Below are 18,720 nucleotides of genomic sequence, written 5' to 3' on the forward strand. Positions count from 1 at the left end.
CTCTGTTAAAAAAGCAACGATAAAGCCATGTTCTTATTTTTTGTTTTATTCATCTGTCTGGCAGTAGGTGCACCTGATTCAGCTGCCCTGCGCACCGGGTCAGCCAACTGTTGCCTTTTTCAACCATTTCATGTGTCTGAAGGTACAAACTCTGCCTTCCTGGTGGGCGCAGATATCAAATCAGGTGCACTATAGGCCTAACGCTGGCCAATCAGATGTCTGATGACCGTGTCTTCAGTAACTTAGCAGGCATTAAGAAAAAGCGACCGCAAAGTTGATACTTGTGAGATTTCTAAACGTTTACAACAAGACTAGAGAGAGACTGTCAACGAATGCAGTAAAGAGCTGCTGTTTTTATGAGTGACTTCATGTTTAAGTTCTTACTCAGCACTGTCAACACTTTGTATTCAACACTTTTTAATAAGACATAAAATGTGTGTTCTCCCTACTTCCACACAGCGCTACAACAAGCACTGCAGCAGTAATGAATGAGGAGGAAAGACTATCTTTAGGCTAGCGTTGATGTTATTATTACCGGCTTGGGTCTTTTTTAATATCCAGGAATAATATGTATCTGTTCATAGGAGTAACAACATGAATTTGTGCATGAGGCAGAAATAATGCGGTGTGACTCGAGTTTGGCCATCAGCTGGAAGACCGTCACTTTTTGGTCAGTGTGAGTGGAGGAAATGGATGTTGACAGGTGGACCCTCGGTCTGCTGCTCTCTCCCTACGCTGAGACTGAACATCAGATACAGGCACCATCAGCCCAGTAAAATAAAAAGCTAATTATTTAAATGTATACTCACTCAGCTATGCCTCACCAGTAATACAACAACGGATCTATTACCGGCGTGATCATATAGCCTACCTTAAATGTAGAAATATATTTTATAAAACTTTCCTGAACAGCAATGCATTGGCAGGGTAATTCAAGCAAAGCCAATATATGGTGATAATGTATTGGGCCTATAGCTTACTGCACAAACCTAATTTCTACAGTACTGTTTTTAATTGGTTAATGTTGCATAGGCTTACATTTTGTGATCTTGACTCAAAAAATGTTGGTGACCACTGTTCTAGAGTTTTCCCTGTTAACACGATTAACGTTTCTCTTTACTGAGGCAATTGTGACACGCAATATTAGCCACTTTCAATACAACATACCGAAATACAACGAACTATGCAAGTAGGATTCTATCTCATTGACCCGCACTACTCAGCCCGTACTCTAAACAGACCCGTGTGGGATAAACAATCAGAGCTGCAGTAGACCTATATGCAAATAGTCCATTGCCATATTTTCAACTGGACTGTTTTTACAGCATGAGCGGTCATGAGTAGATGCGCTTGTTTTGAGATCAAAGCCATACTGCATGTAGACACGTGTGCACATTTTATTCATATCCTTTGCTATTTAGCTAGTTATTAGCCCAGTTATAGATCATTTGTAGTCAGCAATAGGAGTGATTTTGTTTCCTACAAGAGCACAACACGTGTACATCTTTGAAAAGCAAGTCGGGTAAAGAATTTTTTGGGGGTCTGTTGTATTTTGAGACGGGCTTGAATAAGTAGCCAATACGCAGAGGGTAGCATAATTGGTCTGATTCTCTGTGATATTGGTATTGGAATAATAATTCATTTTATTTTGTAAAGTGGTTTCTTGAATCAAACTACACATTTTCAGTCACCTCCTTTAATTTTTTAAAATGTACCTTTATGTAACTAGGCAAGTCAGTTCAGAACAAATTCTTATTTACAATAATGGCCTAGGAACAGTGGGTTAACTGCCTTGTTCAGGGGCAGAACGTCAGATTTCTTTGTACCATGTCAGCTCGGAGATTCGATCTCGCAACCTTTCGGTTACAGGTCCAACGCTCTAACCACTAGGCTACCTGCCGCTCCGTCCCTGTCTGAAGGACAAGTGGATTAACAGGTTAATGTCAAGCCCTGCATTTTATTTTTATTTTTTAAGTCTCATGGAATGCAGGTCTACATTGAACACCACACATTGGCTGCTGCTGTAGGCTGAATGATAGAACAGCTATTTCCATGTTAAAATGTTATGGCATGCATTTTCTCCATGTTGTTGATGGTAGGCTGCTCTGGTAGTCCCACATTATGATCAAATAGCCACAGTAGCCTACTTGGCCACTGTTAAAACTGTAACTTAAAGCAGGTACAGCATTAATATTCACAGTAAACAACTGAAAGTTGCACATAATTTTCACAAAGTTCAAATTTCTGCTCAGCAAACCAGAAGTTTGCTCAGTGCCAAAACAAATTGTACGAAACATTGTTTGTAACCCAAAATAAAATTGAATAAAATTCAGTTCAAAATTGGCATTCTGAACATCTGAAATGACACCGGGTTGTGTTTGTTGACAGGGCCTCACCCAGACACACCTACAGATGGCGCCCCGGAGACTAAGCCAGCCGAGGGAGAAGGGGAGCAGGCCAAGAAACGACGAGGCAGGAAGAAGAGCAAACTGGAGGACATGTTCCCAGCGTACCTGCAGGTACCTTCTCTCTCACCACTTCTCACCATGGGCTAGTCTAAGGCATTCATATAGCAACCTAAAGGACTGGTTTCCCCAATACAAATTTAGCCTAATGGACTACAAAGCGTGCTCAATTGAGATTCTCGATTGATGTTGCTTCTTAGTCCAAGGCTAGGCTTAATCTGTGTCTGGGAAACCAGCCCATAGTGTCTAGTGACCATTCAACTCCATATAGGCTAACATCATCATTCTCTCTCTGTCTATGTGTGTGTAGGAGGCATTCTTTGGTAAACAACTGATGGACCTGAGTAAAAAGGCTCTCCTGGTTACCCCAGGACAGAGGCATCATGGGGCCATGGGTCTCCTACGTCCTCCACTGCCTCATGCACGGGGGGCCAGACCCACCGCTCCTGACACAGTGGAGGTCCGGGAGCGAGCGATGGGGGCTGGGATGCACCTGAAGCAGGAGGGGGGTGAGGGATCACAGGCTCAGGTCGAGGGATCAGTGTTGTCTTCAGCTGTCAAAGATCAGGGCTCAACGGATCCTCAAGGCTCCGAAAAGGAGAAAAATGAAGGTAAGATATCATAGATGCTAAAATGTTGCCAATTGTAATAAAATTGACACTTCAAAACTTTATTTTCTACTAACTTACAGGAATTGTGTTTTGACATGCTATCAATTTGGTCTTGGTGGATGTTTTTGCCCACTGTCCTACACTCTTGTTTTTTCTCTCTCCCAGGACTTCCTGAGGGCATGGAGAGTCAGGACTCTGAGCAGTTCTTCAGGAAGATCCTGGGGTCATCAGAGGGAGTGTCTCTAGGAGGGTCCCTACAGAGCAGCATGAGGCCCATCCTAGAGGGAGGAAAGGGGGAGATGAACTGCAGCAGTCTGCCACAGAGGAGCCTTCTCACAGGTAGTGAGTGGTACAGACCTGAGTGCTGCTAGGGGGATCGATACCCTTTCACACTATCATACCTAGAGAGCGCACTTTTAGAGGAAGTAGAAATGAGTGTGATGTTTAACTTAGACATCTGACTTAGAGAAAGGACTAGAAAAGGGGAACAGTGTGATGCTATATGGAGCAATAGTTTGTTGTTGTAAAGGACCCTTTATGTTCAGGAACCGCTCATGGCCGTTCAAAGGTCATGGTAAAACAGGACAGGTCTTTCATACAAGCTGATCTCTTTCAGTATCCCTGCCCTCTGCTGGTATGATGGACTCCTTCCCTGGACTTTCTCAGTCTCCCTTCTTTGACATGCGGGAAAGGGGTGGCCTGTTCAGTCCAGATGGCGGAGAGGAGAGCCCGTGGGCCAACCCCTCCACCCCAGCCACCCCCTCCACCCCTCCTACCCCGACCGAGGCAGATGGAGACGGGCTGTCCTATAACCAGCGCAGCCTCCAGCGCTGGGAGAAGGACGAGGAGCTAGGAGAGATGTCCACCATCTCCCCTGTACTCTACGCAAACACAAACTTCCCCACTCTCAGACGGGACTACCCAGGTGACTTAAGAGTAAAAATAAAAGACTATGAAAACGTGGAATATTCTAATTTTTATGTATTTGTTTGCTCTTAATGAGATGGTGCTTCCAGAGTTCTAATGAAACAAACTTTTGTTATCTCTGAAAATGAACCAAATATCAAATGTTTTCACTTCAGTTGACTGGAATAGAAATAATTTAAGTTGTGATCCTCTCTCCTCTCTGACAGACTGGTCCAGTCGCTGTAAACAGATCATGAAGATCTGGAGGAAGATTTCAGCTGCTGACAAGGTTCCTTTCCTGCAAAAGGCCAAAGACAATCGAGCGGCTCAGCGGATCAACAAGGCACAGAAGGTGAGAGTTTAGGCCAGAGCATTGATTCATAGGGCCAGCTTCGTTGACCCAGATCAACCCCACTCCTAAACTAAGTCCACTTGAAGTCTTAATCTTCAGGAAACCAGCCCAAAGCATAAGGTTGTCACTGTATGCAACCTCATTGCTTCTCTCCAACTGTCTCTTCTCATTCCACAGCAGGCAGAGAGCCAGGTGTGTCGGCCTATCAAGACAGAGGGGGGTGGTGGTGTTCGGGTCAAAGGTGAACGTCCCAACCTGCACCTCCAGATCCCCCCGCCCTCAGGTTCTGTCTCCACCTCCTCTCAACCCAGCTCGGCGGAGAGCCCCTTCCCTTTCCACCCTGACTCGGGATCCTCTTCCACCTTCTTCCCTGACGGTCCTGTCAAGACCCCGGGCTCGGCATCGGCAGATATGCGGACAGATCCCTTTGCCAAGATGCCTCCCCAGTCACCCCACCCCTCCACCCCATACTCCTCCCACCAGGCCGCCTCCAGCCCCATGCAGGGCCAGGCCTCTTCCTCAGGTTACCCCCACCCCGGGCCACAGGCCCCTCAGGGACACCCGGCTAGCCTTGGCCCCTTCGACATGCAGCCAGGGAATCCCCGGCGGGCTCAGCAGGTCGACCCCTTCTTCAGGCCGCAGCAACAGCAGATCCAGGGTCACCTGCCCCAGTCACAGCAGGGCTCTCAGGAGCACTTAGGCCCCCCAGAAAGCCCTCGGCCCAGGGGTGGAGGGCCCGGGGACTCTCCTCTCTTCTCCCCGCCCCACACCACCCACTATGGAGACCCATTCCGAGGCCAGCAGCAGGGGATGGGGCGTCCAGAATACGGTTCCTCCCCCTCCCAGGTGTCCTCGCCTTCTGGGATGGGACATGGGCAGTACAGGGCTGATATGAGCGGGGGACCCTCTCCCCGCTCCTCCTCCACGGGACGTCAGGATCTGAGTAACACGGGCTCCCCTGCAGGGATGCTGGACTCTGGGGATGGCTTGTTCAAGGCTCCCATGACACCACGGATGCACCAAGGAGAGAGTGGGGTGGTACTCCATCCCGGAGCCTCACCCAACCACCCCTCTGAGGGCTACCGCCAGTCCACTTCCACCCCGTTCCAGGACCCCTATGCCCAGCCTCCCCTTACCCCAAGGCCCCAGTCTGGGGACAGCTGCTCCCCCCTCCCCCAGCAGAGGCACCCCCAGACTCAGCAGGAGTCCTGCCCCAGGGTCCCCTCCAGCCCACAGTCCCAGGGCAGCTCCCTCTCCCCCCTCACTCCTGGAGCCCCCTCCAACGACGCATTCTCTGTCCAGTCCCCAGCTTCCACCTCCCGCTTCCAGTCCCCTGACCCCTACTCCCGCCCCCCCTCACGCCCTCAGTCCAGGGACCCCTTCGCTGCTCTGCACAAGCCCCCCCGGCCCACCTCTACTGCTCCCGAGGGCACCCCCAGCTTCAGAGGCTCACCTCACCCCAACCAGCCTCCCTCACTCCCCCCGTCGTCCACCCCTGTGGGGGACCCTCTCTCTGGGAAACCCTCTGGGCCGCATGGGTTCAGCCGGGGCCCCAACATAGCCTATCAAATGGCGCAGCAGCAGCAACAACTCCTCCAACAACAGCAACTCCTCCAACAACAGCAACAGCAACAACAACAGCAACAGCAACAGCAACAACTCCAACAACAACAGACTCAGACTATAGGTGCCGACTTCCACTCCAGGATGCCCCTCCAGCAGAACCCCACAGCCCCCTGCCCCCCTGAGGCACCTCACCCCCTGGGGGCTATGCCCGGTGCCCAGGAGATGCCCGACATGTCAGCAGTTCAGGATCCTTCACTACTGGGCCTCAGCCCCTCTGAGTTGGAGAAGCACAGACAGGTAGGTACATGTTCTATTTGATGAGGATCTTTTATTCCATCACAGGGCTTCTGAATCCTTCAACATCTACAGGTAAATATTTGTCATTTTTTTGTCCTAACGACCTCTGGCCTGTATTTCTTATTTTCCTCTGATAGCGACAGAAACTGAGGGAGTTTTTGATCCGGCAGCAGATGCAGCGAAACTCTATCCGGCAGGAGAAAGAGGCTGCAGCATCCAGCAGTGCTGCCACCGGTTGGCCTGGAGGAGACATGGCAGCATATCAGCAAGACAAAGCCCACCGTGCTCCACCACCCTACCCACAGGTACACTGTTATGTCAACCAATGTCTGAAATCAACTTGGGTTGTGTTCAAAAATGTTTTGAAACTGGGAGGCAGTACCTGTCCAATAACAATGCTTTTTTTGTCCTTCCCTATTACAAAACATTTTGCTACAGTTAGCCTTACTGAACCCTTCTCAGCGGGTTCTTAGTATTTTGTTTTAAATGCTCCTGAGGGGATTGATAGTTTTGAATTAATAGTAGGTCCTTGTTGTTTGTCCCTATAGGACCGTGCCGTTACTGCTGCTGGTGCCCAGGCATCATTGGCAGGGAAGATGCCCCATGCTGTGGGTCCCATGGATGTTGGCTGTCCGCCACCCCCAGGGACCCCTGCCATGATGGACCCCAACCAGCTCAGGTATGCACCCCCCCCCACCCCTTCTCTTTACGTCTATTTCTTAAATGCACACATAGCTGTACATTGAAATAAATGCCATCCTGAGTTGTTTTCAGCAAAGATAACTTTTGTGCACAATACTTTCTCATTAGCTTGCTGTACATGTTTTGCATTTGTTGTCTGTATTTGTCTTTTGTAGACAACCAGGGCCACCCAACCCCCAGGGCATGTATGGTCGTCCTCAGTTCCCTGGGCAGTGGCAGCAGGGCCCAGGTCCCCGTCGCTTCCCTCAGCCTGGCATGGAGGGTGTGGGCCCCAGCCACCACCTCAACGCTCCCCTCAACATCCAGCAGGCCATGCAGCAGGGTATGGCTAACCCCCGTGGCCTGGTGCCTTGCCCTGGAGGGGAACCCATGCAGCCAAGCATGGACCCCGGAGGACCCCCACCACAGTTCATCGAGCTAAGGCACAACTCCCAGAGGCTGCCCCTGGGGCCCCAGATTCCCCAACGAGGGCCCCAGCAACGGCCCCCCCTCTACATTCCCCAGCAGCAGGAAATGGCCCCCAGCCAGTTTGTTCAGCATCCAGTGCCTCAAGGTATGGACCCTCAGACAGAGGGGGTCAGAGACTCACGGCTGGGGCTACAGCAGGGTAGTATGGGTCTATTAATGCCACAGCAGAGCACTGGCTCTTCGCAGCAGCAACAACAACAACAACCCAATCTCCAGTCCCAGACAGGCACTCCTCAGACCCCTAACACTCTCAGCTCTCACTCTGGGCAGCAGCACCAGACCTCCACAGAGACCCAGGCTGGAGCTCCAGGGGAATCTAGTGTTGATCTTCCCGAGCCTGACCTGGAGGACCCGTTTGCCCCCAAAGGGCTAGGAAATGCCCCCGGGGATGGAGGTGTGGAAGATGAGGATGATCTGGCTCTGGATCTAGACCCTGATAAGGGTGACGACGACCTGGGTAATCTTGACAACCTGGAAACCACGGACCCACACCTAGACGACTTACTCAACAGTGACGAGTTTGACCTGCTGGCTTATACGGACCCCGAGCTGGACCAAGGGGACCCCAAGGATGTGTTCTCGGACCAGCTGCGGTTGGTGGAAGCAGAGGGTGAAACTCCAGGTACCTCTGGGGCTCAGGACAACAAAGTGGAACACAAACCAAAAGTTGAGCAAAACCCAACCCCAAACACAGGTGGTTCCATGACCTCCTCAACTCTCCATCCATCCTCCTCGGAGTCTGCCGTCACCTCCAGGATAAAGCTGGAGCCAGGCCAAGCTGTGGTGAAGGATGAGATGGGAGATGCTGTCTCCATGCTCCTTCAAACAAACAAACCCTCCACTCAACCAGAGAACCAGGGTGCTTCACTGAGCTCTGTGCGGTTAGGAGGGCTCCCATACCCTCTGCCGGGTCAGGCTGATTCATTATCCTCCCTGGGGGAGGACCCCCTGGCGCTGCCCGACGGAGGGGGACAGCACTCCCCTGCCGTGGATCTAGACAAAGTTGAGAGCTCCCTGGAAGCCAGCGAGCTTCCCTTGCTGATCCAGGACCTGCTGGAGCACGAGAAGAAGGAGCTCCAGAAACAGCAGCAACAGCAGCAGCTCAGCTCCCTCCACCAGGGGGCGATGGGGGGGCATATGGGAGGCCACCCCAACCCCCAGGGGGGTCCTGGACATATCATGCTGCCCCAGCACCACCGCCCCCCACCCCAGAGCATGATGGGACTGCCAGGTATGGTGCCACGCCCTCCACACCTTTTGCAACAGCAAAGACTCATGGGACAACCTGGGATAACACCGCAGCACATGGCTGCCATGGCTCAGCAACAAGGAGTGATGAGGGTGGGGCAGCCTGGTGGCATTCACCCAGGACTCAACCCTCAGCCGCAGCAGATTGTCAAACAGTCAGCTCTGGCTAATAACTTCTTCCCTGATAAAGGTAAATACATATGAGTTCGTGAGATTGTTTGAATCATGACGCTTTCCTTTCATATATTTGACCTGGTGTTTCTGCTTGCTCACAGATCTAGACAAGTTTGTGACGGACGACATCATGGATCCCATCGCCAAGGCGAAGATGGTGGCACTGAAGGGCATCAAGAGAGTTTTGGCACAGGACCCAATGGGGGTTCCCTCTGGCATCAACAGGCAACAGGTCTCTCTGTTGGCCCAGAGACTAGCTTCAGCGCCAGGAACAGGAGACCCTCAGGGTCAACTGGCATCTGGCCCATCTAAGGTACAGTGTCACTTGTCCAAACATAACCAGGACAATATGTGTTCATAATATTTATTTTGTAAAGCAGATCAATTGCCATGGGATCTTCAAAACACAATCACTTGATTTGTTTAGTTAGTTATATATTTTGACTACTTTTTATTTTCAGGAAGGGGAATGCAGTGACCCAACACAATCAAGACCCAACCCTCCCCAGTTTGTACAAGGGATCATCAGTAAGTTCTACAAGTGTTTAATCTTTCTAATATTTAAATGTATTTCAGTTAGTTGATATAGTCCAGTGTTTCCCATACCTCTCCTTGGGTACCCCCAGCCATTGCACATATTTGATATATTCCAGTACAAGCCAACCTGATTTGAATTGGTCAACTAATCACCCCCTGTTCTCCATACCAGACGATGCAGAGCAGCACCAGTATGAAGAGTGGCTCCTGCACACCCAGCAGCTTCTGCAGATGCAGCTGAAGTTCCTGGAGGAGCAGATCGGAGTTCACCGCAAGTCCCGCAAGGCTCTGTGTGCCAAGCAGCGCACTGCCAAGAAGGCAGGCCGTGAGTTCGCCGAGGCTGACGCAGAGAAACTCAAACTGGTCACTGAGGAGCAAAGCAAGATCCAGAAACAGCTGGACCAGGTGGGGAAGAAACTCTGAAAATCCTTACCCTCTCCATCCACCAACCCTCATGTTTCCAGTCTTAAGATGGTATTAGGCACCTGTTAACCCGTATCTCTTGTTGTGATTCAGGTGCGAAAGCAGCAGAAGGAACACACCAACTTGATTGCAGAGTACAGAAGCAAGCAGCAGCAGCACCAGCAGTGCTCTGGTCTCCTGGCCCCAGGCCCCTCTACTCAGGGGCCCCACAGTCTCTCCAAGATGCCTGGGCAGATGATGGGCCAGCAAGGGGCTTCTGTGATAAGCCAACCTCCAGGAATCATGCCCCAGGGAGGTATGCCCGTCCGAATGCCCCCACAGGGGCAGCTGTTCCTGGGAGGAAGCCAGCACCTTGGAACTCTGGGAGTTAGACATCCTGGTCCTCCTGGTGGTCCACCTGCAGTGTTCTTCCCCCAGGGTCCAGGAGGAGTCCAAGGAGCAGACCCAAGACTTCTCCAGGAGAGACAACACAGGATGCAGATCATTCAGAAACTACAACAGCAGCAGCAGCAGCAACAACAACAGGCGATGATGCAAGGCCAGCAGCCCATGCCACATCCAGGTGGCCAAGCAGGTATGTTGCCACAATCACAGCCAGGCATCATGGGTAACCCTCTGATGGGTCAACAACCAAACCTCCAACAGGGAATGATGCCCAACCAGGCCATGTTGCCCCAGATTACAGTACCAGGCCAGGCTGTGCCCCAGCCACCGCAGACCCTGATGGGAGGGCAGCCTATGGACCAGCCTTTAGGCATGACGGGGGCCCAGACAGGTATACAGCAGCAACAGAGGCCTCAGCTCATGATGGGTGAGCAGGGAGTAGTGGGACCCCCTCAGCTCCACGGACTCAGAGGACCTGGCCAGGCCCAGCTCACACCTCAACAACAACAATTCCTGGCTCAGCGCATGTTGGCGCAGCAGCAACTGAAGCTACAGCAGCAGCAACAAGTGGCACAACATCAGCTCATTCAACCACCACCACAGGGCTTCATCAGCCAACCCAACCAGTCTCAAGACTCCCAGGGAGGACTCTCTCAACCTGCCACCCCAGGTCAAATGGGCTCTTCTCCAGCTTCAGCAGGGGGGAGCACTCGGGTCACCCCTCAACCAGCTGAGGTGCTGCAGCAGGGGGAGGGTGGCATCCTTAGTCCTATTTCTAGGACCCCTCCACAGCAGGGTGGACCTGGACCTTCAATCCCGGGCCAGATGACCCAACCAGGGGCTTCTGGAGAGCAACAGGCGGCAGTGGGACAACAGCAGCAGTACATGGCCCAGAAGCAGCAGCCGGCATTACAGCAACAACCTCCTCAAAATACTCAAGCTGGACTTCAACAGCAAGCAGGTTACCAACAGGTTGGCATGCATCCCCAAGTACAACAAGTACAACAGCAGCAACCACAGCAGCAACAGCAGCTTCATCAACAAACGTCTTTACAGCGACAGAGTTCCCTCAATGCTGATCCCTCAAAGTCTGGTTTGGTCACCGTCAAGCAAGAAGGACAGCAGATGTGTTTCATGGCCCAGCAACAACGACAACAACATAATCTTATGCAGCAAGCCCAAGACCCAATTGGGCAACAACAACAACATGACAGTATGGGCCAGATGCAGAATGTGATAGGTCAACAGAACCACCCTGGTCAGCCTCAACCTGTCCCTGGTATGCCAGGCCACCCTAGTCCCCAGCAACAGGCCCTCATGGCACAGCAGGCCCAGCAGCAAAAGCAGCAGGCCATGATGGGCATGCTGAGAACCCAGCAGCAGGTCATAATGCCTGGCCAGAGGCCTGGAGTTCCACCCGGTCAGATACGCACCCCAGTCAACATCCAGGCTATCATAGCCCAGAACCCCCAGCTCCGACACCTCACCCCCAACCAGCAGATCCAGCACATCCAGGCCATGATCCAACAGCGCCAGCTCCAACTGCAGCAACAACAACAGGGCCAGATGATGAGGCTCCAGGTGTGTCAGGGACAGTCAGGGCAGATGAGGCCCCAGGGGCCCCCTGGTCTGGGGCAGCAGGTGGGACAGATCCAGAGAATGCCTGGAGGTCTGGAGGCCCAGCAGATGCACTATGGAGGAGCTCTGGGGAAACCAGGGGGATTGGGCTCCCCGCAACAACCAGGGATGATAGCCCCCGGCCAACCACCAGGCGTGGTGACTCCTCAGCTGCAGCAGCAAGGGATCATGGGACCTGTAGTCCAACAGCAGCAGCCAGGAGCCTCGCCTCAGTATGCCTTGAGTGTCCAACAGCAGCAGATGATGCAGCAACAGGCCCAACAACACCAGATGAGAGGCCAGCTGCCCATGACTCGCTCCCCCATGGGTCAGGTACGTGGTGGGCCCCCCCAAGGCTGCCAGATCAGGCCCATGTCTCCCCGTCAGCCCCTGGCCAACTCCCCAGGAGAACCCCAGCGGCACGCCATGACACAGGGGTTGGGGATGCGTCAACCCAACCCAAACCAAGTCATGCAACACCAGCAACAACAGCTCCACATGGCTCAAAAACGCTTCCAGGGCTCTCCCTCCCACGCAGGCTCCCCTGCAGGATCCTCAGTCCAGAAACCGGAAGCAGGCATGAGCCCAGCTACCCCCGGCACGCCACACTCCACCCACGTTGCCTCTCCGTCTGTAACCGACGGGGCAGCTGGGAGACGTAGTCCTTACAGTCAGAGCAAGCCCTCTCCTCTCAGGTCGCCTGGAGCATCCAAGAGTCCCCTGGACTACCCTGGTCTTAAGGCCGAAAGTGGCGACACAACCCAGAGTCAAGTCCCCCCGAATAGACTTTCGCCTCAGAAGGGCGAGAATGGACTGCAACAGCATCCACAACAGGGCTCAGTGAACCAGGGTGGTCCTCAACCTCTACCAGGCTCAAGAGAGGGAACTCTGTGTAAGATGACACTACAGAACATCAAACAGGAGCCCAGAGAGTTGACTTGTGACGGGGAAGGAAGTAGTGGTCCTCACTCTGGGGCCATCAAAAGGGAGGTGACTGGGGAGCCGGTTGGAGGGTTTGGTAACAATGGTCCTGGACTAGGAGGGGACCCTGGAGCCCACGTCCCTAGGACTGAGACAGGACAACAGCTACTGCAGAAGCTTCTGAGGACCAAGAATCTGCAGCTGGCCGCTCAGAGGCCCTCTGAGGGCATCCACAATGAGATAAACGGACACATCAACAGCAAGCTGGCCATGCTGGAGCAGAAACTACAGGGGACTCCACGCAATATGGAGGTGAGTCGGATATATCCTGTCCGTTACAGATGTCTTTCTTCTCCATGTTGAAAACTAGTAGGTACTAGTCATAGAAATAGACTTGAGCCCTATTTGGACAGGTTTCGTTTTACTGGGGGAGGTCGGGTAATGTAATTACGTTCACAAAAGACGACATCTGTACATTTTGTCCGGTCAGAATCTGCCATGTCAGTCATTTTTACTTGGCATGGAGGTTATTATTCCCCCAAAAAGCTGCTGTTTTTCATCAAACTCCAAGGTCCTTATCCCGTCCCTGTGTTTGAGGCATATTAGAGTTTAACTGGTGTTGCACACAATTTGGGTAAGAACATGGGAACAAATTGATGCTTAAAACAGTGCTATGGATGCCTACAGATCTACTTCTATTTTAAAAGTTGAAGTGGATGAATTTGTGCCAATGAATTGCTTCATTGCTTTTGTTTGTCTCAGGATCTGCAGTCCATCACAAAGAGGGCTCCTGTTGCCAAGGCAAAGCGATCCAACAAGCCTGGAGAACGAGCACCCCAGTCCCGTAAGAAGAAGAAAGAGGAGATTGGGAAGAGCACTGAGGCCCTGATGAAACAACTGAAACAGGTAACACCTTTTCTTACTGAAACGTAGTGTGACACTTGAATTTAATGAAAGGATGGAACTGTATATATTTTTTTCAATTAATGTGTGATGAAAAGCAATATAAAAAACAACTTTATTTACACAGTACATGTTTGGTAGGATGCCACTGTTGACAGTAATACCTAATATGGCTTGTTTTGTTGCTGTGACAAAAACGTAACAATTTTGTCATTCTTTTCTTCCAGGGCCTTTCTCTCCTTCCCCTGATGGAGCCCTCCATCACTGCCAGTCTGGACCTGTTCGCCCCCTTCGGCAGCAGCCCAGCCAACGGCAAGGCCCAGCTCAAGGGCTCCTTTGGAAATGCGTTACTGGGGAACATCCCAGACTACTACTCTCAGCTGCTCACCAAGGTATGTTCCGTTAAGCAACCTGATGAGTACAGCATGGACTTACTGTTGTGGTCCAAATTTCCAGCTGCATATTGCTCTTGATGCAGGAGTATTAGTGTGTATACTGAACAAAACTATAAAAGCAACATGCAACAATTTCAACCATTTTACTGAGTTACAGTTTATAAAAGGAAATCAGTCAATTTAAATAAATTAATTAGATCCTAATCAATGGATCTCACATGACTTGGCAGGGGCAGAGTGCATGGCTGGGCCTGGGAGGGCCCTACCGCTGGGGAGCTAAGCCCAGCCAATCAGAATGAGTTTTTCCCCACAAAAGGGCTTTATTACAGACAGAAATACTCCTCAGTTTCATCAGCTGTCTGGGTAGCTGGTTCCAGACGATCCTGCAGGTGAAGAAGACGGATGTGGAGGTCCTGGGCTGGCGTGGTTACGCGTGGTCTGCGGGTTGTGAGGCCTGTTGGATGTACTGCCAAATTCTCTAAAATGATGTCGGAGGAAATGAACATTCAATTCTCTGGCAAAAGCTCTGGTGGACATTCCTGCAATCTGCATGCCAATTGCACGCTCCCTCAACTTGAGACATCTTTGGTGTTGTGTGACAAAACTGCAGATTTTAGTGTGGCCTGTTATTGTCCTCAGCACAAGGTGCACCTGTGTAATGATCATGCTGTTTCAATCAGCTTCTTCATATGCCACAGCTGTCAGGTGCATGGATTATCTTGGCAAAGGAGAAATGCTCACTAACGGGGATATAAACACATTTGTGCACCAAATTTGAGAAATGTGCCTTTTGTGCATATGAAACATTTCTGGGATCTTTTATTTCAGCTCATAAAACATGGGACCTACACTTTACATGTTGTGTTTCTATTTAAAAAAAAAAAAAAATTCAGTATGTATTCACTCGCCCAGCAACTAAGTTTAAGAAGATGTGCATATGACAACAAGCACTTTTATTGCTCTCAATTATCCCACTGTCAACTGTGTAACCTTGGCTAACCCTATATCCTAACAGAGTAACCTTAGTAATCCACCGACACCCCCGTCTTCCCTGCCCCCCACACCACCCCCCTCGGTGCAGCACAAATTGCTCAACGGGGCTACAGCTGTGGAGGAGCTGACTGAGGAACAGGAAACAGAGGACATGGGTAAGAAGATGCTTTTATTTAATTTTATTAAAAATGAAATCACACTTAAGTCAAATCAAATTGATTTATATAGCCCTTCGTACATCAGCTGATATCTCAAAGCGCTGTACAGCCTAAAACCCCAAACAGCAAGCAATGCAGGTGTAGAAGCACGGTGGCTAGGAAAAACTCCCTAGAAAGGCCAAAACCTAGGATGAAACCTAGAGAGGAACCAGGCTATGTGTGGTGGCCAGTCCTCTTCTGGCTGTGCCGGGTGGAGATTATAACAGAACATGGCCAAGATGTTCAAATGTTCATAAATGACCAGCATGGTCGAATAATAATAAGGCAGAACAGTTGAAACTGGAGCAGCAGCACGGCCAGGTGGACTGCGGACAACATGTCAGGTAGTCCTGGGGCATGGTCTTAGGGCTCAGGTCCACCGAGAGAGAGAGAGAGAGAGAGAGAGAAGGAGAGAATTAAAGAACGCACACTTAGATTCACACAGGACACTGAATAGGACAGGAGAAGTACTCCAGATATAACAAACTGACCCTAGCCCCCCGACACAAACTACTGCAGCATAAATACTGGAGGCTGAGACAGGAGGGGTGGCCCCATCCGAGGACACGCCCGGACAGGGCCAAACAGGAAGGATATAACCCCACCCACTTTGCCAAAGCACAGCCCCCACACCACTTAAGTCTCTCTTCTGAACGTCTGTGGGGTTTTGTACAGCCACCCCACAATTCAGGTAGTGAATTGTGTAATCTAAAACCCTTAGCAATTTTGTGTTCCCATCCGGCTCGAAGGACCAATGTAAGGGTTTTGTAGAGTGCAGTCTGACTTGATGAGCAGCTGAACAGTATGTTAATAGTTGTATCTCTATAATTTGCCTGTAGATTCTGTGACTGAGGAGGTGAAGAGTGTGGATATTTTAGCTGCGCTCCCCACCCCACCTCACAACCAGAACGAGGACATCAGGTATGATACAGAGCCTGTCTGAATCCTGCGTCTCTGCGTGACATGTACCGTATCAGTGACGGCTGTGTTAGTGATTTTAAAGCGTTTTGAAGGAGGATAGGTGAAAATACATTTGAGAAAATAACTTTTTAAATTGCCTAAGCCAATGGGATGACATGCTTTTATTGGGATCACATTGCTGTTACTGTTTTAAACTTTCCCTCAATATCCTCCTCTACTTCTCTGCCATGTATATTACCTCCCATTATATTACCCAGTGTGGCCTTTAGACTGACCAACTGTATTTTCCAGGATGGAGAGCATAAATTTTGCTACTCCAATAATAATGAGTAGTTATTTAGTATGACGTTAATCTCAGACATGACCTTCCCTGTATCGTTCAGGATGGAAAGTGATGAGGACAGCGATGCTCCAGATAGTATTGTCCCAGCGTCCTCTCCTGAGTGTGACTTAGGTGACGAGGCGCTACGCTTCCCTCGCTTCCGAGAACCCAAAGAGGAGGAGATGGAGAGATCCATCTCCCCTACCATACCACTCATCCCCCGCACTGCCATCCCTGGTAGGACCACTATACAGGCATAAAAATATATTTGTTGAAAATGCACTTATTGTAGGTGATTCTTGAGCATCTAAGAGCATTGCTCAATAACTAAAATACTTTAAAAAGTACATAAAACAAATATTTGGACTATCACTTCTGAAATAACTTACTTATGGATTCACTCTGTCTTGCCAGTCCACGTCACCTTTTGTCTGTCCTTGTCCAGTGTTTCCAGAGAACCAGCTGTTTGAAGCAGCTGATGGCAAGGCTGTGTCTACAACCAACCCCTGGGACAAAGCCAGGAGCAACGAGGTTGCTGTGACCTTCACACTGTCCTCCGCTGCAGCCAAGGTACCGAGCTAACCCCCTTCCATCCTTACACCCCTTTCCTACCCACTCTCATTTTCACTTCAACCCCTCTCCTATCTAGACTGGTCCCATATCAGTTTGTGCTGTCTTGCCAACTCCTATGGTAATTGTTGCATCATGTTTGGCAATATGACACAAACCGATGTGGCACCAGGCGATCTCCTGCCTGAACTGAACCATGAACTGTGTCTCATTGAAAACAACCAAGATCTTGATTGAATGGTTGATGTATATTTCTCTAGAATCTGAACCATGTGATGGTGGTGGTGGCTCAGCTGCTGCACATACGGATGCCTGGTTCCTATGAGGTAGCTTTCTCTCCCAGCCCAGGCAGGGCAGGAGCCTCAGGACCTGGCAAAGAACCCGTACAACCAGGTACTGGACCTCCAGCTGACTTGTATTATATTTATCTTCACACTTAAAAAGTCCCAAATATAATGTAGATACAATGTTGTTACCTACTAAATATTGATCTAACCAGAAACCTAAGGTTTAGCAAGGAGGATAAGCTCATCCTGAGTTTAAAGTTTCTCCAGGTTGAATTTACCCCGTCTTACTTTGGAGAACATGGTTAGCTAGATAAATGTATTGGAGAAACAGAACATAAAATGGTCAGATACATTTATTGATAAAACCAATCACGGTAACAGTGAAGTCTCCCCTCAGGTGCCCTGTGTGTGAAGACTGGTGGTATAGAAGGTAGTTCACCCAGCCAGAATGCAGAGTGGCTGAGACAGTTTGATATTTCTCTGCCAGGCTGCACTCTGAAGAAACAGGTGGACATCCTCTCACTCATCAAACAGGTACGTCCCACTGCATTCTATTTATTTCAGGAATGGGATATTTCCTGATTAATCAGAAAGGCTTACTTTTTTAGATTTATTCTCCAATAATATAGAATCAATCAATCACATGTATTTATAAAGCTATACAGAAACCCAGCCTAAAACCCCAAACAGCAAGCAATGCAGATGTAGAAGAACGGTGGCTAGGGAAAACTCCCTAGGAACCTAGGAAGGAACCTAGAGAGGAACCAGGCTCTGAGGGGTGGCCAGTCCTCTTCTGGCTGTGCTGGGTGGAGATTATAACAGAACATGGCCAAGATGTTCAAATGTTCATAGATGACCAGCAGGGTCAAATAATAATAATCACAGTGGTTGTAGAGGGGGCAACAGGTCAGCGCCTCAGGAGTAAATGTCCGTTGGTTTTTCATAGCCGAGCATTCAGAGTTTGAGACAGCAGGTGCGTGTGGTAGAGAGATTCGAAAACAGCAGGTCTGGGACAAGGTGGCACATCCAGTGAACAGGTCAGGGTTCTATAGCCACAGGCAGAACAGTTGAAACGGGGGCAGCAGCACGACCAGACGGACTGGGGACAGCAAGGAGTCATCAGGCCAGGTAGTCCTGAGGTATGGTCCTAGGGCTCATGTCCTCCGGGAGGAGAGGGAGAGCGAGAGAATTAGAGGGAGCATACTTAAATTCACACAGGACACCAGATAAGACGGGAGAATTACACCAGATATAACAGACTGACCCTTGCCCCCTGACACATGAACTATTGCAGCATAAATACTGGAGGCTGAGACCGGAGGGGTCGGGAGACACTGTGGCCCCATCTGATACCCCCGAACAGGGCCAACCAGGCAGTTGCACAGCCCCCACACCACTAGAGGGATATCAACAGACCACCAACCTACTACCCTGAGACCAGGTTGAGTAAAGCCCACGAAG

The 18,720-nt window shown here is 50.3% G+C and overlaps 1 protein-coding gene across 5 annotated transcripts in view; it reads left to right on the forward strand.

Moving 5' to 3' along the window:
* The window catches only part of LOC110532701 (histone-lysine N-methyltransferase 2D), a 47,318-nt gene that overhangs the window by 17,568 nt on the left and 11,030 nt on the right, over positions 1–18,720 (forward strand). For 3 of the 5 annotated variants that reach the window (XM_036988713.1, XM_036988716.1, XM_036988714.1), the window contains exons 22-42: positions 2,389–2,519; positions 2,776–3,076; positions 3,242–3,418; positions 3,693–4,001; positions 4,210–4,334; positions 4,512–6,197; positions 6,335–6,502; positions 6,746–6,876; positions 7,055–8,805; positions 8,891–9,102; positions 9,251–9,317; positions 9,499–9,731; positions 9,843–12,983; positions 13,434–13,577; positions 13,802–13,966; positions 14,985–15,117; positions 15,999–16,080; positions 16,464–16,639; positions 16,848–16,972; positions 17,233–17,365; positions 17,657–17,793. In XM_036988713.1, the coding sequence (XP_036844608.1) occupies positions 2,389–2,519; positions 2,776–3,076; positions 3,242–3,418; positions 3,693–4,001; positions 4,210–4,334; positions 4,512–6,197; positions 6,335–6,502; positions 6,746–6,876; positions 7,055–8,805; positions 8,891–9,102; positions 9,251–9,317; positions 9,499–9,731; positions 9,843–12,983; positions 13,434–13,577; positions 13,802–13,966; positions 14,985–15,117; positions 15,999–16,080; positions 16,464–16,639; positions 16,848–16,972; positions 17,233–17,365; positions 17,657–17,793 (9,527 nt within the window). The remainder of the gene's footprint in view (positions 1–2,388; positions 2,520–2,775; positions 3,077–3,241; positions 3,419–3,692; positions 4,002–4,209; positions 4,335–4,511; positions 6,198–6,334; positions 6,503–6,745; positions 6,877–7,054; positions 8,806–8,890; positions 9,103–9,250; positions 9,318–9,498; positions 9,732–9,842; positions 12,984–13,433; positions 13,578–13,801; positions 13,967–14,984; positions 15,118–15,998; positions 16,081–16,463; positions 16,640–16,847; positions 16,973–17,232; positions 17,366–17,656; positions 17,794–18,720) is intronic. The other 2 variants (XM_036988715.1, XM_036988717.1) reach the window with 1 other exon arrangement.

This window comes from Oncorhynchus mykiss, chromosome 9 (assembly GCF_013265735.2).
Source record: "Oncorhynchus mykiss isolate Arlee chromosome 9, USDA_OmykA_1.1, whole genome shotgun sequence".
NCBI classification, from domain to species: domain Eukaryota; kingdom Metazoa; phylum Chordata; class Actinopteri; order Salmoniformes; family Salmonidae; genus Oncorhynchus; species Oncorhynchus mykiss.